The 27,929-nt window shown below is 43.8% G+C and overlaps 3 protein-coding genes across 5 annotated transcripts in view; 1 reads left to right on the top strand and 2 right to left on the bottom strand.

Moving 5' to 3' along the window:
* arhgap27 (Rho GTPase activating protein 27) overlaps window positions 1–14,763 on the bottom strand; it is a 28,895-nt gene extending 14,132 nt beyond the window's left edge. Inside the window, exons 1-2 of the mRNA XM_054753342.1 lie at window positions 14,603–14,763; window positions 12,258–12,785 (exon numbers count right to left, since the gene is read on the bottom strand). Coding sequence (XP_054609317.1) covers window positions 12,258–12,785; window positions 14,603–14,671 — 597 coding nt within the window. The 5' untranslated portion in view covers window positions 14,672–14,763. The remainder of the gene's footprint in view (window positions 1–12,257; window positions 12,786–14,602) is intronic.
* A 280-nt stretch (window positions 14,764–15,043) lies between these two features.
* Window positions 15,044–23,600, bottom strand: mfsd13a (major facilitator superfamily domain containing 13A). 2 transcript variants are annotated; one of them, XM_054753859.1, is made up of 10 exons: window positions 23,458–23,600; window positions 22,554–22,669; window positions 19,582–19,813; window positions 19,441–19,520; window positions 18,906–19,355; window positions 18,698–18,818; window positions 16,631–16,727; window positions 16,373–16,544; window positions 15,969–16,162; window positions 15,044–15,880 (listed from the first exon to the last, which is right to left on the bottom strand). In XM_054753859.1, exons 3-10 carry the CDS (start codon window positions 19,747–19,749, stop codon window positions 15,636–15,638), a joined length of 1,527 nt encoding a protein of 508 aa, XP_054609834.1. In that variant the 5' UTR covers window positions 19,750–19,813; window positions 22,554–22,669; window positions 23,458–23,600; the 3' UTR covers window positions 15,044–15,635. The 2 variants fall into 2 exon arrangements, with proteins under 2 accessions (XP_054609834.1, XP_054609833.1); XM_054753858.1 differs by lacking the exon at window positions 22,554–22,669.
* Window positions 23,601–25,882: 2,282 nt separating this feature from the next.
* The window catches only part of sema4gb (sema domain, immunoglobulin domain (Ig), transmembrane domain (TM) and short cytoplasmic domain, (semaphorin) 4Gb), a 33,711-nt gene continuing 31,664 nt past the window's right edge, over window positions 25,883–27,929 (top strand). The window contains exons 1-2 of one of the 2 annotated variants that reach the window (XM_054752671.1): window positions 25,883–26,025; window positions 26,815–27,006. In XM_054752671.1, coding sequence (XP_054608646.1) covers window positions 26,862–27,006 — 145 coding nt within the window. In that variant the 5' untranslated portion in view covers window positions 25,883–26,025; window positions 26,815–26,861. Of the gene's footprint in view, window positions 26,026–26,809; window positions 27,007–27,929 lie in introns of both variants that reach the window. The other variant, XM_054752670.1, reaches the window with a different exon arrangement.

Below are 27,929 nucleotides of genomic sequence, written 5' to 3'. Positions count from 1 at the left end.
TATATACAAAATGGGGGAATAAGTTCTTGGACACAGAAGGGCTCAGGGGGGAAAAAAGCCTAAGGATTGGAACGAGTGCCAATAATAGTTTTTGCACCACTACAAACAATTGTATGTAATAAAAGTGAATCCAGTAATCCCCCGTTTATGGCGGTTAATTGATTCCACACCCGATCATGATAAGTTCATTTCCACAAAAAGTAGGATTCCTTTTTTATACATGGAATATTTTGGTAGTTCGAGCATAGAAAACCTGTTTACGACCTTCTAAATATGCATTTTACCATTATTAGAGGCATCTAAACATGAAATAACACCCCTATCGTCACCTTTAAACTCCTATTACCCAATAGTGTTGACATAATAAAGACAAAAAAAACATTTAAGACATAAATAAGACTTGTGCTTGTGTGTTTTGCAATAAATGTGTTCCGGACATGTGGAGGGCAGGAAGTGACATTGGGAATTCAGAGTTGAGTTTTAGTTTTGAGTGGATTATGGCCGCAATGGTAGCCTGTGCTATTATGATGATTTTTATGCTGCACGAGTAGAAATTTACTCACGATGTCTCATATTTTAGTTGCAAAATGCGATCATTTAGTCACAGTCTGGAGCCCTGAACTTACATTGTTACATTGTTCAAATAATTGTGTTAATCCATTTTTGTGTTGCTTGCCAAAAATCTTGGCTGTATGTTTTATTCTGATTTCTAATCACGATCAACAAATTAAAGGCAAACATCACACATCCAATGAACGAAATGTCAACGTGAAAAGCACTGGTGCATGCGATAATAGCCCTGTGTTTACTTGGTATTGGATTCAAAACAAAATGTATAGTATCACCCACCTCTAGCAACCACTACCATGCGGATAAAAGTCCTCCATGTACGAGCAGCTTACCATAGCTGAAGCCCAAACATCCCAAACATGTAACATAGCAAATATATACTGTAAATGAAATATTCTTTTACTACTGAGCTTCATAAGGCACAACACACACACACACACACACACACACACACACACACGTAAGTTGTTGTGTTGTTTTGTCTTGCTGCAATAGGCGGTGTTGTCAAAATGTTGAAACAGCTTTGGTGAGAATGCGTCTTAGGCACATTCCCCTTAATGTGTGCACTTGTGATCACTTTGCTCAAGATTCAAAACAGCCCGTTCACTTTCCAATGCAGCCAATCTGCTCCGTATGAGGCTATCACAACCAACTTCAACTGTACAATGAAAGGTAGCGCTAGTTTTTCTTTAGTAAGCGTAGAGTTGTGGCCTTGTTCTCAAACCAGGAAGAATTTGCCCACCCTGCCTGGTACCCGACAAACACTTGCAACTAAACCTCCCGAATGAGAAAGCAACTGCAGGACACCATCAGAGGAGCAGCCCACGCGCCATGACACCTACCTGAGGGGACACCAGGGGCAGGGTCAGACCCCGCTTGGCCCGCTGACCTGGCCACACACCGGCGTACATGTCCATCATGTTTATACGCTTCCCCGCAGGAGGTCACCCATGAACGCAAGACAGAAGGCCAAAAAAATGGAAACAAAAGTGTGGCTGCAGCTGTGACAGACAAAAAAGGAGAACTGTCAGCGATGCTACAACAGCAGCAGGAAGGTGTGTGTGTGTGTGTGTGTGTGTGTGTGTGTGTGTGTGTGTGTGCGCGCGCAACAATGGAAGGTAGAGGGTAACTGTCTGAGAGGCAGAAACTGAAAGCAGACAGCAAGGAGTTTCAACAGAGCATGTGCAGCTTACAACGACAGGAAGTTATGCATACAGTACAATGGTGTGAAAAAGTGTTGAGATCTGTCAGTCTGGAAAAGGTTCTAAAGCCATTTCTAAAGCTTTGGGACTCCAACGAACCACAGTGTGAGCCTTTACCCACAAATGGCGAAAACATGGAACAGTGGTGAACCTTCCCAGGAGTGGCCAGCCAACCAATATGACCCCAAAGGTGCAGCGACGACTCATCCGAGAGGTCACAAAAGACCCCACAGCAACATCCAAAGAACTGCAGGCCTCACTTGCCTCAGTTAAGGTCAGTGTTCATGACTCCACCATAAGAAAGACACGGGGCAAAAACAGCCTGCATGGCAGAGTTCCAAGACCAAAACCACTGCTGAACAAAAACAACATTAAGGCTCCTCTCAATTTTGCCAGAAAACATCTTGATGATCCCCAAGACCTTTGGGAAAATACTCTGACGAGACAAAAGTTCAACTTTTTGGAAGGTGTGTGTCCCATTACATCTGGCGTAAAAGTAACGCCGCATTTCGCAAAAAGAACATCATATCAACAGTAAAATACGGTGGTGGCAGTGTGATGGTCTGGGGCTATTTTGCCGCTTCAGGATGTGGAAGACTTGCTGTGATAAATGGTACCATGAATTCTGCTGTCTAGCAAAAAATCCTGAAGGAGAATGTCCGTCCATCTGTTGGTGACCTCAAGCTGAAACCAACTTGGGTTCTGCAGCAGGACAATGATCCAAAACACACCAGCAAGTCCACCTCTGAATGGCTGAAGACTTTGGAGTGGCCTAGTCAAAGTCCTGATCTGAATCCTATTGAGATGCTGTGGCATGACCTTAAAAAGTGAATTTCCCCGCTGTGGGATAAATAAAGTACAATACAATACACAAAAGGCGCATCATGCTGGAAAAGCCTCCAATGTGGCTGAATGACAACAATTCTGCAAAGATGAGTGGGCCAAAATTCCTCCACAGCGCTGGAAGAGACTCACACAAACGCTTGATTGCAGTTGTTGCTGCTAAGGGGGGCCCAACCACTTATTAGCTTTAGGGGGCAAGCACTTTTTCACACGGGACATAAAGCTTTGGATTTTTTTTATCCCTTAATAATAAAAGTTTAATTTAAAAACTGTATTTTGTGTTTAGCTGTGTTGTCATTGACTAATATTTAGATTTTTTTTGATGATCTGGAACATTTAAGTGTGACAGACATGCAAAAAGGTAAGAAATCAGGGAGGGGGCAAACACTTTTTCACACCACTGTATGTGTCCCACATGCCTCTTCATTAGGGGCGCCTGCACATATTCAGTAACATATTCAATATTCAATAACACACAACTGCTGGAGCTACCATGAATAAGGTAAGTGATGTTATAGATTTGGTGCTACCTGTTTGCCCTCACTCATATACACATTTTAACGGGACTGTCTGTGAATGTACAGTGTAGTTTGCCGTTCCAACTCTATACAGTATATGGAATGCTAACGCTGCTTCTTAACACACCTCATACACACCTGGTCTGACAGAATAAGAAGATGTAGCAGGTGGGATCAGTGTTGCCAACTTTGTTGCTATATTTAGGCTACATTCACACTGCAGGGTATGATGCCCAATTCGGATTTTTTGTTTAAATCCGATTTTTTTTAATGTAGTCGTTCACATTGTTCACAAAACAATACTACTTGTTAATGTGAACGTGAAGCGTCCAGAAAATGACATGCATGCACAAAAGCACGACGTCACACGCATTTCCGTAAGTAAAGATCGCTCTATTGGTGTGCGATATCACTGATTTCATTTCCAATCAGATACTGGGTAAAACTCAGGCTGGTATTGGCAATGCCGATCCGATACTTTGTGCAAATACACCCAATGTGTCCGGTAAATTTTAAAAAGTAGTGTACAGTATTTCAAATCGTACAATGAAGAATCAAGACATCATAGTAATTTGTTGATTTATTTTAAACCCGGAAGTATTTTGAGGTAGAAGGGTGATTTACGATAAAGCTAATATTCAACATCAGAAAAAACCCAAGAACAAAATCATTATCTGAAGTATAAAAAATTTTGATTTGAGAATCGACTGGTATCTGAAGTATCGATATTTCAGTATCGATCTGCACACACACAACCACACTGGCATGCTAAATAAACTAAGCTAACCCCGCTGGCTTCCATTCACGCTCTGTAAGAGGAGATTCCGCCAACTTCTGCTGGTGTTTGTCGCCAACATGTTTGGGTTGGGACATTCTGCCACGATTGAGCCACCCACCGGGGAAATACTGCCTCACAAGAACGTTCCTTCTCCGCACGATGACAACATTCATTTCACAATATGTCAATTTCCGAGCGATTCTACGTTAAAGAGTAAATTTGGTTTTTATTGGCTATTCCGCAGAAATCTTAGGGCCCTACCCTCAAGATGTTTTTCAAAAGTTTGAAATGACTGTCTTTCTGCGTCCAACATTAGCAGCAATGGCGCGCAGTGAGAGGCCTTGCAAACCTTTGATCAGCTGATGAACAGCCTATTTCACTTTAATGCTTCTTTGCAATAAATTTGCCTTTTGAATCTCTACTTACAACCTCCTTAAGATCCAACAGTGCAACATGTACATTCTTGACATTTTCCAACTGGTCTTATCATTTTGATCAGGAGTGTTATTTGTTTTTCTTTTTATGTTTTTTTGCTCACTTTTTGCCTCAAACAAGTCAAACAGGACATGTTTTGTATAGTTTGGCCTTGGCAGAGGTCTGAGCTCTACTGGAGTGACAATGAAGTCATCTTCTAGCTTCCATTTCTCCGATTTTCCTTCCTGCGTGTTGGGACTCGGGACTCTCCGTGAAGCAGCAGCCAGTTTGATTACTTAACCAATTTATCAGGCATCCAATCACACAATGGGACACCCATTTGGGGCCCAAATCACGCCACAGCGCACACAGTTGAGCTATTGAGTCCCCCCCACCCCCACCCCAACCCGACCAGCCCTCGCTGCCCCCGTCCATAACCTCCCCACCCCCTTACATCACACTCCTCTCTGCCCAGAATCCAGCAGAACTCCTGACATGATCCATGTGGGAATCTAGTGGATGACACCTACGTGTGTATGTGTGTGACTACCTGTTATTTTTCTGTGCAAAGACACCACATTGAAGTGAAAATATGTACACTAACACAAACAGTCTATCATAGCTGCAAAACAATACCCTGATCAAAATCACTAGAAACCAGGGTTGCCATGGCAACCTTTCATAAGAGGAGAAGGCCTCATGCTTAGGCCTGCAGCAGCAGAAATGTGACTGCGAGGCCTCAGTGAGACCAAAAAAAAAAGCAACCGAAAAAGGTCAAGACCTACACAAAACACCGTGTGCTTCTGTTTCAATACAAAAGCGGTTCATTGCATTATAAGGAGTAAACAATCTCATTCATATTCTTTTTCATTTGAAACAAACAGACTTGATGGGCAAGTATGACACGAGTGTGTGTTCGCAGGTCGATGACACGCATTCCAACAGAAGCAAGTTTTGTCGCAGAACAGACTGCTTCGCTCGTCTCCGCTGACACTGCTCGCCATTAATCAGGACACTGAAATCAGGCTGCAGCAAAACGGGTTCCAGACCTCATCGTGGCAAGTCAATTTCCACAAAGAAGGATTCCTTAATATTTTCCTAGTTTGAGCATAGAAAACCTGTTTACAAACTTCTAAATACGGTTTTTGCCATTATTTGAACCCTCAAGACATGAAAGAACACCTACAGTCTTTTACACTCCTATTACCCAATATAATAGGCAGAAAATAAGACATATAAGACATAATATAAACATGTTAGCATTGGGAGAGTTCCTTCTCATTAATCATTTCTACTTCCTGTCCTGGACCGTACTTCCTATCGCTCGTAAATGTAACATTACAGACACCTAATGTCCAGTGTGGAATACTACATATCATCGCAACGTCTATGAATGCATCTTCTGAATGATTTACTGTATATTTGTATTTTATGTAATTTAGTCATTTATATGCGTGAAAATTCTTCATTCAGTCCAAAAAAAGGAACATTTCCTTAAATATGTTTTTTTTTTTTTTTACTGTATTTAATCACAAAACAGCATGATTTATTCATTAATATAGTTTGAAAAATCGTTAAGAGTGAAGCCACAAAATTCAAAGCGCCAAGTAGCGAGGGATTACTGTACTGAAATTTGCGTCGGGGTTGGCAATGACCAGGTGACACTTTTGAGAAAAGGGTGGATAAATGTTGCACACCCAGCGCATCACAGGTGTTTTGATTGAGTTATGAAATGACTTAAGTGGTGCTTAAATAGCCACTTAAGGACTCTTGTTAGCTTTTTACATTCCAACCATTTCTATTCCGACAGCAAGGTACAAAAAAACACCACAACAGCAAGTAGTCGACACGCATCGTTATAAAATCATCACAACTGAAATATAATTTGAGCTGGATGGACACAATTGCTTACACTCTTTGTCTTGGTCGTGTTGCTAATCAAAATTTGTCAGGGCTGAGGAAAGCAAATGACAGGTGGAGGACAGGGAGACAAAAAAAGACAGAGACAAGGACAACAGCAGCAACAACAATTGTAACAACAATAACAGAACAACAGAAACAAACAGGACTACATCAGCAAATGTCTTTGATCATTATAAAGACCCTGACGGAAAGGACAAAATGATATCAACAACCACAATGACAATACTGCACACATAATAGTAGTAATGAAATGATTATCTATGATAGTGATCACAATGACAATAACTGTAATGCACATCATTGTAAAAACTATAATCACACCGGCAGGCCCAGAGACGCCCCCGCAAGAAGTCCGCCCACGCCGGAAGCGCAAAAATAAAGTTGTAATTTTTGGAAAATTTTGTTGCATAAAAAGTTATGTAACAAGAATAAAGTCAAAATATTATGGAAATAATGTCATAACTGAGAAAAAAATGTACAGGTATAAAGTTGAAATAGTAATTCTACAAGAATAAAGTTGTATTCTAATGAAAAAAAAGGTGAGGTGCGTCTGGGGAAAAATAATTTTAAATATTAATATTTATACTATAATATTGTGTAATTACATATTAAAGAAAAACTAAACTTTTTGAAGTTGTAATATTACAATAGTTGTAATATAATATAATATTACAATTAACGAGGTCGGGTGGCGGGGGCAGCAGCCTAAGAAGGGAAGCCCAGATTTCTCTCTCCCCGGCTACTTCGTCCAGCTCCTCTCGGGGGGTCCCGAGGCGTTCCCAGGCCAGTTGACAGACATACTCTCTCCAACGTGTCCTGTGTCTTCCCCAAGGCCTCCTTCCGGTCAGACGTGCCCTCAACACCTCCCCAGGGAGGCGTCCGGGAGGCTTCTACTCCGAGTCTCTCCCGGATGACAGTGCTTCTCACTTTATCTCTTAGGGAGAGCCCAGCCACCCTACAGAGAAAAGTCATCTCGGCCGCTTGTACCCACCATCTTGTCCTTTCGGTCACGACCCAAAGCTCATGACCATAGATGAGGGTGGGAACATAGACCGACCGGTAAAATGGCTCTTTTGGCTTCACCACAACGGACCAATGCAGAGTCCACATCACTGCAGTCGCCGCACCAATCCGCCTGTCCATCTCACGTTCCATCCTTCACTCATTCGTGAACAATAAAGTTGTTTGTTTTTTTTGGAAAATTACGTTGGGGAAAAAGTTATAATATTATGGGAATAAAGTCTAAATATTATGGGAATAAAGTCCTATATTATGAAATGAAAATGTACAAAGATTATTTAAGAAAAAAGTTGAAATATAAAAACAGCAAAAATAGGGGGGAAAAAAGCTAAAAGCTAAGTTGATACTGATAATGGGCTTTTTCACACTGTTTACCACAAAGCTGAGATGCAGGTTTTCTTTAAATATACACTACAGTATATAACTTCTTAGCACATCTACATTACAAATTATCAAAGTGGCAAAATTGCATCCTTTCATTTTTCACTGGAAAAGTTTGGACTCCGCTGGTATACACATCAAGGTTTCGGACCACGGTGCCATCTGCTGGACCTGCTGGGGCACTGCCCCCAGTGCCCTGAACACAATACCCCCCACTTTGGCAGCTGGAAGACTTGCCCATAATAATACAGTAAACTACAATCCCTCTTCTCACATGGCAGGATGATTCATCACGGGGCAGCCCAAAAGCGAGATGTCAACGCTACGCGCTCACGTGGTGGTGACAAAGCCAGCACACCTGAGTGAAGTCTGACGAGACCTGTTGGAGCAGTTTGTAGGCATGTGATGTTGTCAGTGCCTGCTCGCCACCGTCACGTACTTGCTTCACTGGGTCACTTCATTAGGGACGCTCGTCTTTGATCGACATGCTACTACAGTGTTACTCAACAGGTGTTATGTTTAACAACACGGCTGCAGCTGCAGAACGTGGGAGTTTAGCAAGGTCACCAAAATATTAGGAACAGCTCCGCATGCGACCAAACCAGTTCATTCGAATTGAGCAGTATTATCTTTTCAATTTACAATATAGCCCGTCTCCAACCTCAGTGGACGCTGCATGTGTGCCTAATGATGCGACCAGTAGCTGTCAGGCGCCGCAACTGCAACAATAGCAAAAAAGAGGCGTTTACGTCAAGCTGATGAAACACTTTATATCCCAGAAGGCACTGCCTCGGCTAGAAAGTGAGTTTGGAACTTGCTGCACGCTTGTGGCAGCTAAACCAAACCCCCACCCCACCCGCCATCCTCTAGCCCCCTCGCCCTCGCTCCTTACGTCACCATGGAGACGGCACTCCATTATTGTTGGGGGGGAATACACTTGAGGGGTCCTGGCAGGTTTACAGTGAGGGGCTCAGTCATTCTCACACACGCACACACAGACACACATGCACACACATGCACGCACACACACAATCAAGCACACACACGCACGTCAAACTATAAAAATGCAGGAATGTGCACGGATGGCCCTTTCATCTGCTGCTGAGCAAGCACGCACACGCACACGCACATACACATACACATACACATACAATGTACAGGTGACAAAAGAGCACATAAAAGATCACCTGTGTCTTTCAGAGCGTGTTAACAGGCTTGTATGGACTCTCCTGGAGCGTGTGGCTGCTCTTCAAGTCTCCAAAGCCTCCAGCATGTTCCCTGGAGGACAGGCGGGCTGGTTAGGGAGCAGGTAGCCGGCCCTGCGCTGTGGGTGTGGGGCGTGGCTGCCGCCTTAACTCCTTCCTTCCACCCAGCCCCACTCAACCTGTTTTTGTCACCTGTCACGGCAAGCCAAATTGCCTCAAAGTGCACCTGAGCCTATTGGGGGGCCGATAAATCAGCCCCCGCCCTCCTCTTGCCGGGTGTGGAAAGGGAAAAGTTTGCAGACGCAAGTGGATCCAAACTCTCAATGGGGAAGAAGAAAAAAACTGATCCTGCATCAGCTGCTGTTCATGAGGCCCCTCCCCCCCCTCCCTCATTCACATGCTGATGAGCTGGCACCAGCACCACCTCCCCCTCCACCCATCACAGACGACAACCACTGAACTTCAAGTCTGTCTTTTTTTTTTCGATACAGCTCACGCATATTAGACTTTTAACAGCCCCCCCCCCCCTACAATTTTATGGAATGGCTGCATAGAAATTAGAAATCACCTGTTCCAGGGTCAAGCTGTTGCTACACTAAAAAAGTCATAAAAATCTTAAAAGAAGTGAAGCAGTGTTAATCAGATCACCGAGTCTCGAAGCTAACGAGTGAGAATGACCACGGTGAAGTCTATTTTACTGCTTTGAGTCCGCGTGCTTCATGCCACTTCCTGTTCGTTGCTTAAATGGTATACCTGTAATTGTAATGTGAAACAGTTGAGTTTTCTCAGTCCTAAAACAACATTCAGGAGGCCCTTGGGTTACGAACAACTTCCGTTCCTTGTAAGTCGAGTATTAGGATACGTCAGAACCTCAAATAACTCACACTGTACACAGAACACATAAAGGACGTATCAAATACAGTAATAAAAAGATGAAATACAATAATTAAATTACACAGTATGAAAAAAGAACACCTGCTTACTTTAATCCCTGTGGTTGTTTTGCACACAGGAAGGGGCGTTGCAAAGGCCAGAGAGACTGGCTCATGGGAATATAATCTAGAGCAGGGGTGCCCATTACGGCCATCGCGGAGGTGGTGTAATGGGGTGTAATGTTTTGTGGGAGTTTGGTCAAAGTAAACGTTTTGGATGCAGCAAAATGCGTTTGGTGCACATTGAGGTGTTAATACTTCGGGAATCAGCTCAAACGGTTTCATTGTCTTTGTCACAAACTTCTTCATGTCACAAAATGAGGATGCGCAAACTGACTGAAACTGACATCAGATGGTGTTTTATACACAACAGGCACAAAGAAAGTATCATTCGTGTAGCACATAACACACACAGCTAGCAAGAAATACATTCGCTAGCGCGTAGCGCGCCTCTCCCCATTGGGATAAAAAGGGTGAATGACTGACAGGAGGGTTCACTCACTACGTTCGTTCCGCTATAGAACCAACATGCCCAGATGAATTAACAGAATGAACCCTCATCCAGCCTGTTTGGTAGAGAGAGAGGATGAAAACAATTTATCAACAATATATCGAGGCCGGCAAAGTTATCAAGTTAGTTTTTATTTATCATGCGGCTAATTGATTTATTGATTATTGTGACAGTCCTATATAAGGGATTCAGAAGACGCATTCAAAGCCACTGTGAATGCTATGTAGTATTCTATACTGGTCACTAGGTGTCAGTTTTGTTACTGTAATGTTGAGTGAGACACACAAGCACCAGACTTGATCGCCGGAACAACAGGCTTTTATTGCAGGTTTCTGTGACGTTCTGCAGGACAGGAGCGAGCGTCCCCTGTCCTGTGCTCTTATTTTGGCGGGCTGTGCCTTCTCCGGGGAGGAAGAGGCAGCCGCTTCTCGCCTGGTGGCCGCGCACCTGCGGCCAATTAACATTTGTGGCGGATAAAAGGCCAGCGCGGTCGAATGTGCGGCGCTGGTTCATTGTTGATTTTGTCGTTACTATTGATACTGCCGGTGCTTCCTATGCACCTCGTCTCCTAATCTGTGCTGTAACTTGAACTATCCACTTACCTGGACTACCTGCATTCTTTGTCACAGAGCCTTTTCCCTGTCGCCTTTTGTTTGCTCCGGTTTTACACTATTAAAGAACATTTATTTTTTTTGCACTCCATCGCCTCGTCTCTGACCACTGGGGGTCAAGCTTTCGACAGCTTCTACTCATGCCTGACGCACCGTGACAGGTTTCAATGATCTCACAACAGGCACAGTAATCCCTAACACGAGTTACGCCAAGCTAAAACTCAACTCTAAACCCCCAATGTCACTTCCTGTCTGCCCCCCACTCAACTCTCCTAGCACCGGAACACATTTACAACAACACACACAGGCATAAGTCTTATTTATGTCCTATTTTCTCTTATTATGTCTACTATATTGGGTAATAGGAGTGTAAAGGTGACTATACGGGTGTTATTTCATGTTTAAAGGACTCTAATAATGTTAAAAAAACATATTTAGAAGGTCGTAAACTGGTTTTCTATGCTCTAACTATGAAAATATTCCATTTATAAATAAGGAATCCTACTTCAAGGAAATTCACGTATCACGGTCAACTGGCACCGATTAATTGCGATAAACGAGGGATTACTGTACAGTATTCTACTGCCATGAAGACCTTGAATATACCAGTCCTGTCGCTTGCTGTTTGCCTGGGAGTAGGTTATGCTTATTATATTCTAATGTATAGTATATAGTATAAATATAATATGTATAATATGATATTATAATATTGTAATCCTACTTTGCGGATATTCACTTCTCACGATGTGGTAGGACTTCAGTAGATTCATTATTGATCACATCTTCAAGGACTTTGTTTTGTCGTGGGAAAATGTTTTTTGCTTTTAGGCCATCAGCTGGTCAACTCTTAGTATAACTGTCTTCTTGAAGGTGACGGGAAATTTCATTCAAATGGTGTTATCGTGTGAGTGTTTTTGTCACTGCCTTTAGATCACTTTGCCATCGCGGAACACAAGTTCTATTCTGTGCAGACTTCTTAGCAACATTTGAATTTTTTTGGTAACATTGGCAACGGAATGCTTCCAATGCTGCTGCTGATTTGCCACCATCTGCCCCACAGTCAGGCGACTCCACTTAAAACTATTCACAAGACGTTACTTCACACCTCAAAGACATCTTTATCTTATTTCAACAGAGACACTTAGGGTGAGAGTGGAAGTTGAACACACCGTACAGCTAAATATGCTTAGTCATGACCATAATGTGTTAATCAATGTTTTTGAAAACCCATTGTAGGGACTAGGAACATTGTTGCAGGACTGTGAGATGAGAAAGGTGTTCAGATTGCTCCCTCTGGTGGCTGATTACTAACCTGCCAATAAAAAGCATGACTACTTCATGAGTCTTACCTTGTGGGCTACGCTGTGCTGCGGCACCTCGCACAACATTGTGTGAAGCCTCTTTTCTTCCGCTATAATGCCACAAGCGGGTGAAGTAGAGGACTGCTGAAGGCTGTCATCATCTCCACAGGTCGACTCCACTTTTCCATGCAATCCCGACACTGTGGACTCTTGTGCATCTCCATCGCAACCTGGGATATGTGCACAACTGCTTCCTGTGTGTCCCGCAGGCACCGTATCTGCTTTGTCCCCACATAAACCAAAACTGGAGAGCTGGTAGGAATCTCCGAGAGCGTCCCAAGCCGCACGTGACGGCAGCGCCCTCACATACTGAGCCGGAATGTAGAAAGGCCTGGAGTCGTGGTGCTTTGTGCGTACGTGCCACCAGTGTTCGTTGGTCCTGGACACCAGGAAGTATATTTCATTAGGCTTGATGGACACAAGGCGACCGTCCCGTGTTTCATACTCAAACTCATACTGCACCAACACCAGTTCCATGCTCGTGTTGTCATGGACACCGCATCCACCCAACAGATGCTGGAAAAAGACAAGGTGGAGCCATGTTACATTCATACATTAACTGATAGTTTTAAACCCACTGGGGATGCACAACAAATCGGGAAAGGGAAAAAAATCTCAATTACACTAACATGCAATCTATCAAATGGACAATTTTTTTCTATTTTACTTAACAAGCATCACAAACTAACGCTGCAATTTTAATCTCCTCACGCGCGCCTGCCAGGTTCTGTCCTGGTTCTTCACCTATCATTCATCAGCTTGCAGGAGGAGTGATCGCATTAAGTAATTGACCTTATTTCCAAGAATGTAATGTCAAGTGAGCGACTGTCTTTCTACTCGTTTCTATCAAAAATGTCCTCCGTCAACTGTGCTTTCGGGACCTTCAATGAAGAACGGCAGTGAGATTTAGTCTCCAATTGATCACATTAATGACATTCACACAAACTTCTGTTAATTATTGATTATATTACATGTTCACACGTTGAAGTATGTTAAACATGCTTGATTGTCGTTAATGTATACTTTAGTGATGATCGAGTATTGACTGAGTTGTTAAAAAAAAGTTTTTTTTACTGAACCGGGACTGGCGGGTGTTTGTCTCATTTAACTCGTTCACTTACCCTGCTGCTGCTAGCTAAATGAAAAAGGAAAGCAGATAATGCCATTAATTGTGCAACTGTTACTCTTAACTGCATTTGTATAAAGGTATTAACCCCGTGGAAAAAGCAACAGATCTGCTGTTCCTGTCTGAGCTGCTCGAGACACCAGACACTAATGAATCGAGTACTCTTCACTTTAGTGACTGACTCACAACAACTCGAGTGAGTAAAAGGAGTTGAGTTTCCCATCACTTGTATAAATCTGTAGGAGATATTAATACGTCTGCTGTTTTTGTGGGGACCACCCAGAGACTGGCTTACATCTTTTCTGGCACTGTTCACACTCCAAACGCTTTGGTAGACCTCAGCAGATTTATTATTCATCACATCTTCAAGGACTTTGTAGGAAAATGTTGAGTTTTTTTGCTTTTACAGGAGCTCGAAGAAAGATGAAAAGGCTTTTTGTTCTTATAAATCTATTGACCATTTAGGCCGAATTTTTCATCCATAAATGCAAATATAGCAGTAAAAAACAATGTCATTGTTTTCCTCAAATTAACTTATAACTTATAAACAAATCTGACAGCAAAAAAAGACTCTCAAAACATTATAACAATTTGTTCGTTAAATGTTTTTACCTTATGTAACTCCTGGCTATTTTACTTTTTTCTGTTATTTGTATACTATTATTGTATACTTGTTTATTGTTAATAAAGATTTTAAAAATAGTATACATCTCTCGACAGTTTTGGCGGGGAATGCCTTGTTTTGTTTGCTATCCCATGGTACCCAACTCAGTGACGCACGCTCGCCTCCCATTAACCACTTATCGTTTTACTGGGGCGGGGTGGTGTCATTCGATGTGTATGGCTTATTCGACTTTAAAGTCTGCTTTTATGGATTTTTCTAGTAAAGAAAAAAACGACCCCAAACCACGAATTAGCTTGGGCTTCAAAACCGGAAGTCTTCAAACCATGAAGTGTCCCGTGTGACGTCATCCAAATTACACATTACTGCGCCGGTCTACTAAATCGGGGGAAAAAAATAATCCAACTACAGTACAGTATTACTATGAAGGCAACAATGTCACATAAATAATAAAATTATGAGAAACGCAGTTGGAAGGCCCTTAGCTCCGCTTTAAACTTGGATTACATCACACACACCATGGCTAACAAGAAGACAAATGAAAAAAAAACAACATAAAAGAAAACAAAGTTCCTACTTGCCTACTTTTATGTTTTCCAATGGCGTCTGCTCACATGTTTCTCTTTTATGTCCTGCCTCTTCCCTGTGACACATTTTCACACACTACGGCCACGAAAATGGGAAGTCTGTCCTTTGTAGCACTTCCCGATATGATTGTCTGTTTTAAAACGGCACCAATTGTCCAAACTAAACATTTGACAGAGCGATAAATCTTGCGCATGCGCTCTGCACTCCACACGCATACGCCACCATGCGACTCACCAACTCAACAGTGCAAAAAAAATGCATACAAAGTAAGCACACACGCGGTGAAACACTGCTGTAATAAGAGCAAGCCCATCGCTTATTCTTTATGCACAAAACTACGCATGGACGTGCCGTCATAAAAAATGACGAACATGTTCCTTGGATGACGAATCCTTCGTCAGAAAAAACACACAACCTACTCAGTAGTTTTTGGTGTGAAGTTTATTTTTGGTAATGGCACACATTGGTTGAATACAGGAAAAAGGACAAAAGTCAGCTGATAGTCAAGCTGACAAATTTAAAATGTGGCAGTACTTCGACACGATTCACCATCATAACAAGAAGAAATACAAGAGACAAAACGGCAGTTTTGTGCAAAAACAAACTTCTAAAACAGTTCAACGGTATGTGTGTAAACAGGAATCCACTCAAGCCTTCAGCTTCCACGCACTTGAAGACAAAACATAACACAAAATAAAGATTTGCAGCCTTCTTACCCTGATATTAAAACCACTTTGATGTTCATTATGGACAATGGTGTTAAAACAAGTGTCTTGGTCCTCCTGTATCTAAAATGATTGATCATCTTCATCGGTCCTGTTACAGTATAAATATATGTTGATGCTCTATTAAAAAAATAAGGCAAGTTTCATTTGTTTCAAATATGAATTGAAGTTATACCCAACAGAGCCAGAGACTGTGCTGTGGTTCCTACATCCTTGTCCACAAAGCTAGCTGCTGTGTGACGACTTCATTCATCTTTATAAAAGTGGGGGGAAGAGTGTCTGTGTGCAGCTTGGCTCCTTCCACTTCATATGGCCTTGACGTCCACCAGGCTGCTGTGTTGGGCGCCTTGCCTGGAGCTCTTGATGCCTTGCAGCTTGCGTCCGTGCAGCGTGAAGCGAGACCAGACGGCCAGCTGCAGCAGCGCGCATGTGATGGGCACAAACACCAGCATGTGAAAGCAGCCCAGACGCAGAGGCTGGGTCCCTGAGCCCGGGGCGGCATCCAGCCCCGGAATGTCCTTCACGGGTTCCCTTTGGAAAATATCATAGCCTGGCGAGCAGAAGCACAAGCGAGAGAGAGAAAGAGAGAGCGATGAGTTGCTGGCAGTGTAGGGCGCGGCGGACGTGGCGGTCCGTACCTGTGTAGGCGCACAGCAGCCACGTGCCGATGAGCGGCGCAAACGTCTGCCCGGGCTTGGTCAACAGGGCCACCATCCCGAAGAGCAGCGCCGACGCCGCCTGCTGCCGCCGGTTCACCACGAAGTCCTCGTCCACCAGGTCGGAGATGACCAGCTTCAGCAGCTTGCACGTTCCCTCCGTGAAGACCCGGTTACTGGCGGGGGAGACGAGGCCGAGCTTCAGTCCCATTATACTAGTCATGTGTCCAGGAGCGAGGGCGAACAGGTAAGCGCCAAATGTATTTGTGGCAGTCCAAATGAATTGGGGGTGGGACGTCACAAATAAATGAGCGTATGGCGAATGCTGGCCTGGTATGGTGTTTACATCACAATACAGTGTGTAGAAGTGAGAACACCCAACGTACCTGGCGATGAAGATGCACAGCAAAAAGACGTGGTCGGCCCCCGCCAGCAGCATGGCCACGCTCAGTCCCAGTTTGAGCAGAAAAAGCCAGCGGATGACCCGGTAGACGCCGTGGCGATGGCACAGGCTCAGGAAGTACAAGTTGTTGAGGTGGGGGGCCACGTAGGAGATCCCTGCAGGGCAGCAACCGGCAGAGCAGAGTGGAGAATGAAGATGAAGACAACATTCTCGTCAAACTAACGTGCTGTGTCATCGCTACCAAGGAGGATGGAGCCCGTGGAGGCGGAGATGTTGTCTGACAGGAGGTGCTCCAGGAAAAGGGGGAAGAAGTTGTTGTTGAAGTGGCAGTGAAACACCTGTAGGTGCCGTCAAAATAACTAGTTAGGATTCATGGACTGGAATAAAACCATGGGGTGATGGTGTGGGTCTTTACTAGTGATCGACTATGCGGTATTTTTACACATATTTTTTTTTAATTCAAGAGCTGACAAGATCAAAAGCAGAACTAATGCGATGTTCTACAAACCTACACGGGTAAATGAGAGCGCCACACCCAAACACTGCAGCCGGCACTTCTCCTGTTGCAAGACTCAAAGGTACTTATTTACCTTTGTTAAACAAGGCTGACATTTTTGCCCCAGTGATGCCAACAAGTAGGAGTTATATCGATCTAATTCATTAACAACGACTGGTAAATAAACTTGTATGTGATGCAAAGAGTGGAGACTTGCCACTTCCGAGCCAGTTGTGCTTACATCTAGTGCTGAAGCTAATAAACTCCCAGCATGTACATGTACTTGTACACCAGTGCAGTAATTCTACACTTGATTGCAAAAAACCCAAAAGGCAGACTTTTGCAGTCTCCCTCTAGTGGCCACTATAGACAAGTTTGACTGTAGTACCTATATAATTGGTAATATTACCTTTTCCCCGACTTAAGAACAATTCGACTTAAGAACGGTCGTCTGGAACCAATTGTGTTCGTTAGTTGGGGACTTAATGTATAGTCATATGTTTTAATGTATGCTTTTACTGAGTATATTTCACACAATATGTTTGCACACCTTGCATAAGTGCATGAACCCTAATGGCACACTACAACCAACTAAATGTCTGCTCATACTACTATACATACACTACTACACACTACTACTACTTTACATAGTAATATGTGAATGGTACCGCATGGATTAAGGAAAATTATTTGAGTTAAAGTAGAAGTTGGAGAGTGTATTATTCAAAATTTTGTCACCAATATCTTCACTTTTACTGCAAATGAATATCGGCTCCAAATGGGTTATCGGCCTCGCTGACTAGTAAAAATCAGTATCGGCCCTGAAAAAAACCCATACAGTCCTCCCTCGTTTATAGCGGTTAATTAGTTCCACACCCGACCGCGATAAATACATTTTCGTGATATCGTATTCAATGTTAATCAAAGAAATATTTTCATAGTTAGAGCATAGAAAACCTGTTGATGACTTTCAAACACGGCTTTTAACATTATTAGAGCCCTATAGACATGAAATAACACCCCTCTATTCACCTTTACATTCCTATTATTCATTGTTTACAACACACTGCCAACTCTTATGCTGCAGGGATTCGATACGGCCGCTAAACAGTTAGAATTTAATTTATTTCTTCTAAACTTAAGAAGTCAAAAACTTCCACACGGGATGGGAGGACACCGTTTTTTCCACTCTATCACGTGGGACATGCCATGGCTGACTTCATGACTTCATGCAGTGTTACGCTAATGTAATGTAAGCTAACGTCTCATCATTTTTGTGTCATTACTGCCACCTAGTGACCACAATACTACATATGACTTGTATTTCAATATGTTTTGACTAATAATAGACCATAGTCTGCCACGAAACAGTGATCATTAAATTAATGAATTAATTTCTGAAAATACGCAATGCGATAATCGAACCGCAATATTGCGAGGGACGACTGTATCTGTCCATCTCTAGTCTTTTACTAACCATATTTCAAATTTGACAATTTTACTGACAAATGGAGTACTTTCCACAGGTTTTTAAGTTAGGTGTTCCATTTGCAGACCCTTGATTGCACTAGGTCAGGGTCTTCACTAACTCCACGCAAACAAAAACTCCATGGCTTCCTGACACTCTAGCTTGTCATTCAAAGCATTTTTGTCACTATGGTCTGGAAAATAAAGACAGAAAAACACACAGTCTACATTTTCCGTTCCTCCGTCATGCAGGAGTTCAGTTGAATATCAGTTGAATCTCCAAAAATGAAGCTTTCATATGCTGTATAACACGAGGGAAAGTTATTTACGAGAGGGAAAACTCACCTGAATGAGGTTCATGGACACAAACCACATGAAGTTCTTGTGCTTGGAGAGCTGTTTGAGGTACTGCCTGATGGTGACGGGGCGCTCTGGGGAGGTGAGTGGGGCGTGGCCAACACACAGCCTGAGACACAGAAGAAGGAGAGAGCAGAAAAAGAGCGTAAGACACGTGCGATGGGCATCTGTAGCAAAGCTTTGAGTTTCCACTTACTCTTTGAGCGCCAGTGCCTCATCCTGTCTTGGACGAACTTCCTTCTCAAAGCGCCGCCGTAGCAACCGGGAGACAAGGAAGAAGCCCAAGATGGAGAAGGCGGCCAGAGTCAGGCAGAAGAGGCGGAAGGCGTAAAAGTCCTCCTTGTCCCAGAAGGAGTAGGACAGGAAGACAGAGAGCGAGCCCAGGGCGCTGAACACCGAGCAGTGGAAGTTGAGGCGCGTGCGGTCAGTGGCGGACACAGCCAGGTCAGCCAGCAGGGCGCTGTGGTGGAGGTCCACCATGGTGAGGAAGCCGTCGTACAGGCACAGGCATAGCAGGAACTGCAGGCCCGGCCTGGCCCACGCCACCCAGAAGGCCAGGAAGGAAAGGGCGAAGAGCGGCCCATTGGCAGAGAGCGCATTGAGCCGCTTCAGGACCACTTCTGGAGATGTGACCTGGGAGCCGGTCCTGGACCAGGACAAGCGGAGCCAGTTTACATGACTTAGTATCCACAGCAGAAAGGACCGAGAGGAGGAAGGATGCAGACACTCACTGAGGAGAGCTGAGGAAGGCGCGATCACTCAGCCAACCGAAGAGAGGATCATTGAAACTGTTCCAGAGCAGGAACACCGTCTGCAAAGAGAAACCCAGTTGAGCGGTCCATTCGACTCACATATATTAACACCTCACTCACCTCTCCCACCCAAAAGGAGACTTTGTCAATCTTGTAGACGGACACAAAGGTCTCCACGTAGTACAGCAGGAAGACATTGTGAAGGACGGAGGTGAAGAGGGCCAAAGAGCCGTAGAGCACTGCAGTGGAGACGACGCCTTGCCAGGAGCCCCCGATGCTCCGGCCCATTCTTCCTCCCCCCTCCCAGACTCCTGTCAATCTGTCCTCCACAGGGTCACCGCCTCCTCATGGCCTGCAAAGGCAGTTCTTTTTTATTTTTACCACAGATAAGGTATCATTAGGGTTGGTTAGGCTGCAGGCAGGGCTCCTCCTTTTGGGGAAGGCCGTCATTTAAGGATCACAAACAACAACACACACAAGCCTAAAAAACTGCTTTCTGCCTCCTCCAACATGTATTAGAAAGGCAACTTTTCTTGGTAACATTTGGAGTGCATTACAGTGCATGGTGTAAGAACAATGAATGTGCCAAATGCCCAGAGCTAAACCGAGCCTTCGTTGAACCGAGTCAGTGAAACACGAATCTTTGCCAACCTCTGAGTCAGTGAAACTTGAGTCTTCGCCGAGTGTCTGTGAGCCAGTAAAACTCCGGTCTTTGTCGAGCACCTGTGAGTCAGTGAAATTCGAGTATTTGTTGAGCTCCCACGAGTCATGGAAATTTGAGTCTTTGTCGAGCACCTGCGACTCAGTGGAACTTGAGCCTTTTGTCAACCCATGAATCAGTAAAACTCGAGTCTTTGTTGAGCTCCCATGAGTCAGTGAAACTGGAGTCTCTGTTGAGCTCCAATGAGTCAGTGAAACTCGAGTCTTTGCCGAGCACCTGCGACTCAGTGAAACGTAAGCCTTTGTCAACCGGTGAATCAGTGAAACTCAAGTCTTCATCGAAGTCCCATGAATCAGTTTAAGTCAAGTCTTCATCTAGCTCCCGTGAGTCAGTGAAACTCGAGTCTTCGTTGAGTAGCCACAACTCAGTGAAGCTCCAGTCTTCGTCAGGAACCCGTGAGTCAGTGAAACTTGAGTCTTTGTCAACCCTTTAATCAGTGAAACGCAAGTCTTTGTTGAGCTCCCATGAGTCAATGAAACTCGAGTCTTCAGTCGAGCACCTGCAACTCAGTGAAACTTCAGCCTTTGTCAAACCGTGAATCAGTGCCACTCGAGTCTTTGTATAGGTCCAATGAATCAGTGAAACTCGAGTCTTCATCGAGCAGTTACAACTCAGTGAAAATCGAGTCTTCATCAAGAACCCGCGAGTTAGTGAAACTTCAGTCTTTGTCAACCCGTCAATCAGTGAAACTCGAGTCTTCATCTACCTCCTGTGAGTCAGTGAAACACGAGTTTCTGTTGAGCTCCTATGAGTCAGAGTCTTCAGTCAAGCACCAGCGACTCAGTGGAACTTGAGCCTTTGTCAACCTGTGCGTTAGTGAAACTCGAGTCTTCATCTAGTCGCCCCAACTCAGTGAGACTCGAGTGTTCGTCAAGAACCCGTGAGTTAGTGAAACTTGAGTCTTTGTCAACCCGTCAATCAGTGAAACTTGAGTCATCGTCTCCCTCCTGTGAGTCAGTGAAACACGAGTTTTTGTTGAGCACTCGTGGGTCAGTGAAACTCGAGTCTTTGGCGAGTATCCGCGACTTAGCTGAGCACCCATGAGTCAGTGCAACTGAAGTCTTTATTTAGCACCTGTGAATCAGTGAAACTCGAGTCTTTGTCAAGCACCCATGAGTCAGTGAAACTCATTGCCTGAGCGAGTAAATCTATGTATTAAACAATATTCCGGGGGTGTCCAAACTTTTTCCACCGAGGACGGCATACAGACGGCAGACTATGTTTTTTTAATTAATAAAACACAATTGTTAAGTCTTGGAAAATTGGGTGGTGGTCTAACACAGTTTTTAAGCATTGTAAGTCAATTTTTAAAAAGCGCAAAACAGCACACTTTGTACACCCCTGCAATGGACTGTGCTATACCACCCCGTATAAAGCGGGGTAGTCCCAAATACAGTCAAACCTGTCTATAGCGGCCACTAAAGGGAAATGGCAAAAGTGGCCGCTATAGGCAGGTGCCCGTTATAGACAGGTTGGTGGCCATTTTGAATTTGTGCGCGCACATACATTATTAACATGTCTGTGATTAGAAGCTTGTTGTGTTTGCAGATACATATAATTATACTGTTACATGTTGACCAGTAGAGGGCACTGTGGGACTGCGGATAAAAGTTGTAAAGAACTACTAGGTTAATAAACAGCTGTAAAATAAAGCGATTAAAGTGCATCGGCGACGTGAGTCTCTCCTTCCCCACAACAAGCGGCATTACAGTATTGACCAGTGCACATTGTCTCACACCAGGAAATAAACGGTGTCACTGTCTGCAACAAGCTCCAAAGAAGACGGCTTTTTTATGTGGAACAACTGACAGTTTGTGTGGATCTTGTGAATGATTGTGACTGAGCTCGGACTCAGTAATTAAAGTCTACACACGACGGCTTCATTGCTTAAAAAATGAAACAGTTTCGTGCATGAAGCTTCTGCTTGAGTCGGCATTTTGGCAGCTATATGCGGTCATATATTGACCAAGGGATACAAAATGGGTGGCCGCTGGCCGCGTTAGAAAGGTGACCGCTATACACAGGGTCTATAACACGCAAATTTTCTGCGGGGGATTTTTCAGTGGCCACTACAGGCAGGTGGCCGTTCTATACAGGTGGCCGCTAAGACAGGTTTGACTGTACACTAAGTCCCCAACCAACGAACACAAATGGTTCCAGACGACCGTTCTTAAGTCGAATTGTTCTTAAGTAGGGGAAAAGGTAATATTACCAATGATATAGGGACTACATGTACGTGTATACATATACAGTATATGCGTATGTATGTAAATATGAGTTTGGATGTAGTAGTAATATTAAACGAGGATAATTAATTAAAAAAACAATAATAATAATGATATAATAATACGTAATGATAAATGTTATTTACCTTTGAAGTGGTGGTCAAGTGTGTGGTCCAGCATACGTCGTTGTGGTGGAGGAGGAGATATTGAAAAAAAGGACAAATCGTCGTCGTTGTTAGACTCTTCTAAAAGAGGTAGTGTTCTGTGGGTGGTGTAGAATTAAACAGGCCTATTAACTCTTCATAAACTTTAATCACACGCTCTGTCCGGGTTGCATCATACAGCTACAACTTAGACTTCCTTACTCCTCTTCCTGTTCTCCCTCTGTTGGTCCCATTAGCAGTGTCACAGTGCCCTCTACTGGTCAAGCATGTAGCAGTATAAATATTTAGTTACTACAAGGCAAAATACATGAAAAAATAGACCAGTCGGCTTGTCCGATGTTCGTAAATTTGGGATTTAGTATATATCTGAATTATCCTAATCTATACCAGCATATGTTCTGGATGGGGTCATCATGGGCTACTACACAGGATTCACACACATGTTTTTTTTAAATCACATTTCGAGCATTTCTAGCCCTGTGGGAATTTGATTAATTACAATTTTTGAAATATGTGCCACTAGAACAATATCATTGTCATTGGGAAAAACTGCGTTGACCAACAGTGTCAAAAAACATCGGTTAACTCGCTCAACAGATTAACAGGATAGCTAATCGTAGCCAAATCGATCACAAATCACTATCAGAATGGATAACCACAGACTACTTGGCTAGTCTAAGTTGCTATGTCGATTTAAGATACCAATTCTAATAATTACAGCCACTAATACCAATGTTATGGTTGTTGAGCAATCTGGTGATTTGTAGCTATTAGCCACAGTTAGCGCTAGTTAGCATTGGTAACATGCTAGCATGCTCATTTCGGTCAATAAATTAACAACTTATTGACTTTAATCACAGCAAAGCACGTTCACAACAAAACACACCTTCAATGGAGGGGGATGTTAACCAGGCCACTTGGGAGGCTACCAGAGAGGCTTCTTGCTCGCTTGGTAACAGCCGTTCCGAACGCCTGGGAACCAGCAATCGACTACGATAGTCCACGTCATTACGACCGCGGCAGGGCTTCTCGTCGCCGGGGCGACGGGGGAGGATTTGCGGTTAGCTTCTCCAGCGTTGGAGGCGGGGCAGGAGATGGGAGCAAGCACCTTTACTCCAGCAGGGGGCAGACCAGTAAAAGCCACAACTTTACTGTACTGTCCTTGTACTGAGATTTGTATTTTGTCTTCATAGATTTGTCATTGTCGAGAGAGTGAAATCCATTACACAATATTACTAGATTGTCACTGTATTGTGGGGGTGGGTTGTATACTGCATGTCTTTAACATTAGCAGATTTCAACCCCATTTATGCTCTGATTGTGCAATATGGATACACAAGTCTTAATAATAATACATAACGTACATATAAAGCTGTGTTTATTATTAATTTTTATTGCATTTTACTTACAATTTTCTTTTCTCTTTTTCTTAAAAGTTTAATTATTGTTCGTACTCTACTAGTAGAGTAGTAGACTAGTAGAGCTGTCTGTGGATACGGCTGCCAAAGCAAGTAAAGCTATTTTGCAATATTGACTTTGTTGATACAAATATTTTTTTGGCCTAAAATGTTTGTCCTGTGTTTTTTCTGATTATAATCATGATCAACAAACTAAAATAAATGTAAAAAAACCCGCAAAATTATTCAATGAGCTTCAATGAGCTGCTGAGGAGACTGAGGTCCTTTGGTGTGTGCAGGACTCTTTTACGGACCTTTTATGACTCTGTGGTGGCCTCAGCCATCTTCTATGCTGTGGGCTGCTGGAGAGGGGGCAGCACGGACAGGGACAGGAGCAGGATCAATAGGCTGATCAGGAGAGCGAGCTCTGTCCTGGACGGTCCTCTGGACTCCGTGGAGGAAGTGGGGGAGAGAAGGATGTTGGCTAAGCTGACATCCATCATGGACAACACCTCTCACCCGCTACATGACACTGTGGGTTCCCTTAGCAGCTCCTTCAGCAGCAGACTGTTACACCCACGGTGTAAGAAGGAGAGGTTCCGCAGGTCCTTCATACCGACCGCTGTCAGGCTCTACAACGCCTGCACCACCTGAACCATGTTGTAGTCACGATGCTTTACTTTACTTTACTTTACTGTTCTCTTTACTTGTCTTGCTTGCTTGCTGCTGTAACAAGTAAATTTCCCCGCTGTGGGATAAATAAAGTACATACAATACAAAATGTTCAAGTAAAAAGGATTGGTGGTAGTACTGGCAATATTGGACATGTACAAGTATTGACTCTGTATGGGATCAATAACAAAATGTGCAATATCGCCCATGCAACCCAAATTTCATTATTTTTCTATGCCACTTATCCTCACTAGGGTCGTGGGTATGCTGGAGCCTATCCCAGCTGACAAGAGGCAAGAGGCAGGGTACACCCTGGACATACAGATTCACAGATTCAAACATTCACACTCACATTCATACCTATGGACACTCTAGAGTCGCCAATTAACCTAACATGCATGTTCTTGGAACGTGGGAGGAAACCGGTGTACCCGCAAAAAAACCACGCACGCACAGGGAGAACATGTAAACTCTACACAGAGATGCCCAACGAAGATTCAAACCCACATCTTCCAGATCTCCTGACTGTGTGACCAACATGCTAACTACTCGGCCACCATGCGCCCGCAACCCAAATTGTTGCTGTCTTTTCGTGGATCATGTTGTATACCATACTGGCGTCACCACTAGGGGGCTCTATAAAGTTATAGGCACTGTTGTGCCTCCACTAAAACAACACTAGTAAATTACGTTTGGTTGGTCAGGCATTTAAAAAAAAAATCAACTGGGCTCAATTAGGCTAGTAAAGAGTGAGTCCGACAGAATTTTTAATCCTTGAGTGTTCGGACACTTTCTTGGTGGCGAGTTAGGTTTGTTTGCTTGTCTCTGTGTGCATATCGTACTTAGACATTTGTTTATGTGCTAGAGGTACAGAGATGTGGTGGCTTCCAAGTCTGTCATTTAATTGCTTCATGATAAAACTATGTTGGATATTTTGTATAATATTCCTACTTTGGCCCCATTTCTTCAAGAACTATACTAAGCGACTTTCTGCCGCTTCTAGCTAGGTGGCTAGCATTGGCGAAATACCGCCTCCAGTGGCCGAGTGCTGTTACTGCGCATCCAACATAATTGAGATGCTTTGTGGGGCATGTAGTTCCTTATCACTGTGGTCTGCAACTAGGCAAACTTGTTGTTTTTAACGAAGTGTAAGTTCTGACGTGCTCTCAAATTGTCATGTGAGCATTTTAATACTACCGAGGAGGGAAGACTCTCGCCGGATGGGGATGAACTGTTTACCGTGTGTGGGCGGGGGTGTTCTTGAGTGTAGGAGGGAGGGACCACGGTCAGTTAAAGCCCAGCAGCAGCAGCAGACTCGCAGAAGCCGCTCGTTGGTCCCCGCGTACAGGTGCAAGACAAGGAGGACTCCTCGTCCCATCGAGCAGGTGAGTGTCTTTTTGCACACGCCTCACCTGGAACATGTGCATGTGTTTTTTTGTCCACATGTACTGTTACATTTGTATTTATTTTCGATAAAAGTTGAATATCCACGCTGGTCAATGTTGTTGACTTGGAAGCCACATTTCGATTGACCCGGAGGGATCTCCAACATGCTTCCACATGCTGTGTGCTAATTATTCTTTTTCATTAGCTGTTCTTGTAAGGGGGAGCAAGGGTGACTGTAAACCGGATGTGCAAGAATTGTCAAGAGGACTGTTCGGTTTATTTTAAGTGTACTGTACAAGTAGTTAAACACACGGTGTGTTAGTCATTTGCATATGTAAACATCATCAAAGTGTAAGAGTCACACTCTCTGAGCTCATGTGCGCAAGCATCAACATGAAACGTTGAATTATTCCGGTTGAGTTCATTTCAGACATGCTTAGCGATATTTACCATAAGTCACTGGCTCATATTTGTACATTAATTGCTTGAGCTCTCAACTCGGCCCCACAATTTTACTTCACATATTGAATATCAGGCATGTTTACTATGTTGAGTGTTCATACCTTTTCCGAAATGAAGCATGCGTAATGGTGGACTACATATACAATGATTATTGTACTTTTAAAGTGAAATACTATGGTTATCTTATATCGTAATAAAATGATACGTTTCACAGTAAGAGGTGCAGTTCAACACCTTTGTCATCCACACTGTTACTATTAGAGATTAAAGAGAGCTAAGGGTCCCAAATGATGTAAGAGAGACTATTTTTTTCTCTTCAAGCACAGACAGGCAAGTTGAGTCCACTGGGAGATCACCGTCATCAAGATACTGCATGTGTATTTGGACCCGTGTCTTCAACATGAGAGCCCTCCTCTTCCTCGTGATGCTCCTGTCCGCCGTGTCCCAGCCGCAGGCCTTCCCCTTCAGCGCGTCTCTGGACGTGGACGTCACCCCGAGGACGACTGTCTTTGTCAAAGGTGCAGCGGCGCACATCACACATCACACGTGTCCTGATTTAGCGACGCCCGCTCGCCTTGCCTCATCGCTGAGCGAGTGGCACAGTTTTTGGCCCCGGAGGCGGGCCCGGACGGTCTCCTAAGCCCTGTCCTAGATCAAGCCGCTTGGCAAGCATGAGACTTTAAGGGTGTAATGCGTTTGGTGTTGGCGCGGCCAAATACTGCTGAATAGGTGCGTTTTGTCAGTCATCAGCATCTCTCCTCGTCCCGACTCACCTTTTCCCTCCCTCTCTTCGGCCCACAACACTGCGGCAGAAGCAGCTGCGGCGAGGAAGGGAAACTCCGACTGAACTGTGCTCTTACGTCCCCCTCCTCTCCCCTTTCCCTCTTGTGATCCTCTGGGGATGAGTATTATTAGAGGAGGGTAGCATCCAGAGCTGTTGCTGCCTCACCTTCACCGCCATAACAAAGCAGAGATGAGAACATAACACAGCAGGTGACTCCTTCGTGCTTTCCAGGTGTCAAACTTGAGACCCGTGGGCCACATCTGTATTCCCTGTCATTTTATGCAGCCTGACAAAGCCTGGAAATAACGTGCATCAATAGGACGCGCTCTTCATCTTTCTTGCTGAATGAGTTTGGCATTGTGTTGTAACTGCCGTAACATACAGTCATGGAAAAAATTATCAATTCTTATTCATTTTAACGCCTGATACAACTAAAGGTACCTTTTGTTTGGACAACTGTAACAATGACAACAAAAATAGCTCATAAGAGTTACATTTTTTGGCAGTACAATGCTATAGCTATTCATGGGGTGGGAAATCTTTTTGATTTGTCGCGGGCCAGATTGGGTTAAACAATTTGGCGGAGGAGCCATCTATAGATAGGTGGTCATCGACATACCTGTACCTGCTCACGGCGCAACAAAACAAAAACACAAC

This window comes from Dunckerocampus dactyliophorus, chromosome 15 (genome assembly GCF_027744805.1).
Source record: "Dunckerocampus dactyliophorus isolate RoL2022-P2 chromosome 15, RoL_Ddac_1.1, whole genome shotgun sequence".
Lineage (NCBI taxonomy): Eukaryota > Metazoa > Chordata > Actinopteri > Syngnathiformes > Syngnathidae > Dunckerocampus > Dunckerocampus dactyliophorus.
This window is presented reverse-complemented; position numbering and strand designations above follow the sequence as displayed.

Excerpts from the sequence above, each read along its gene's own strand:
- mfsd13a (XM_054753859.1), bottom strand. The coding sequence starts at position 19,749 with ATGGGCCGGAGCATCGGGGGCTCCTGGCAAGGCGTCGTCTCCACTGCA. Across the intron at positions 18,819-18,905 it reads GAGGCACTGGCGCTCAAAGA|GCTGTGTGTTGGCCACGCCC; the intron begins GTAAGTGGAAAC and ends TCTGTGTCTCAG. Across the intron at positions 16,163-16,372 it reads CTGTGCATCTTCATCGCCAG|TAACCGGGTCTTCACGGAGG; the intron begins GTACGTTGGGTG and ends CTCCCCCGCCAG.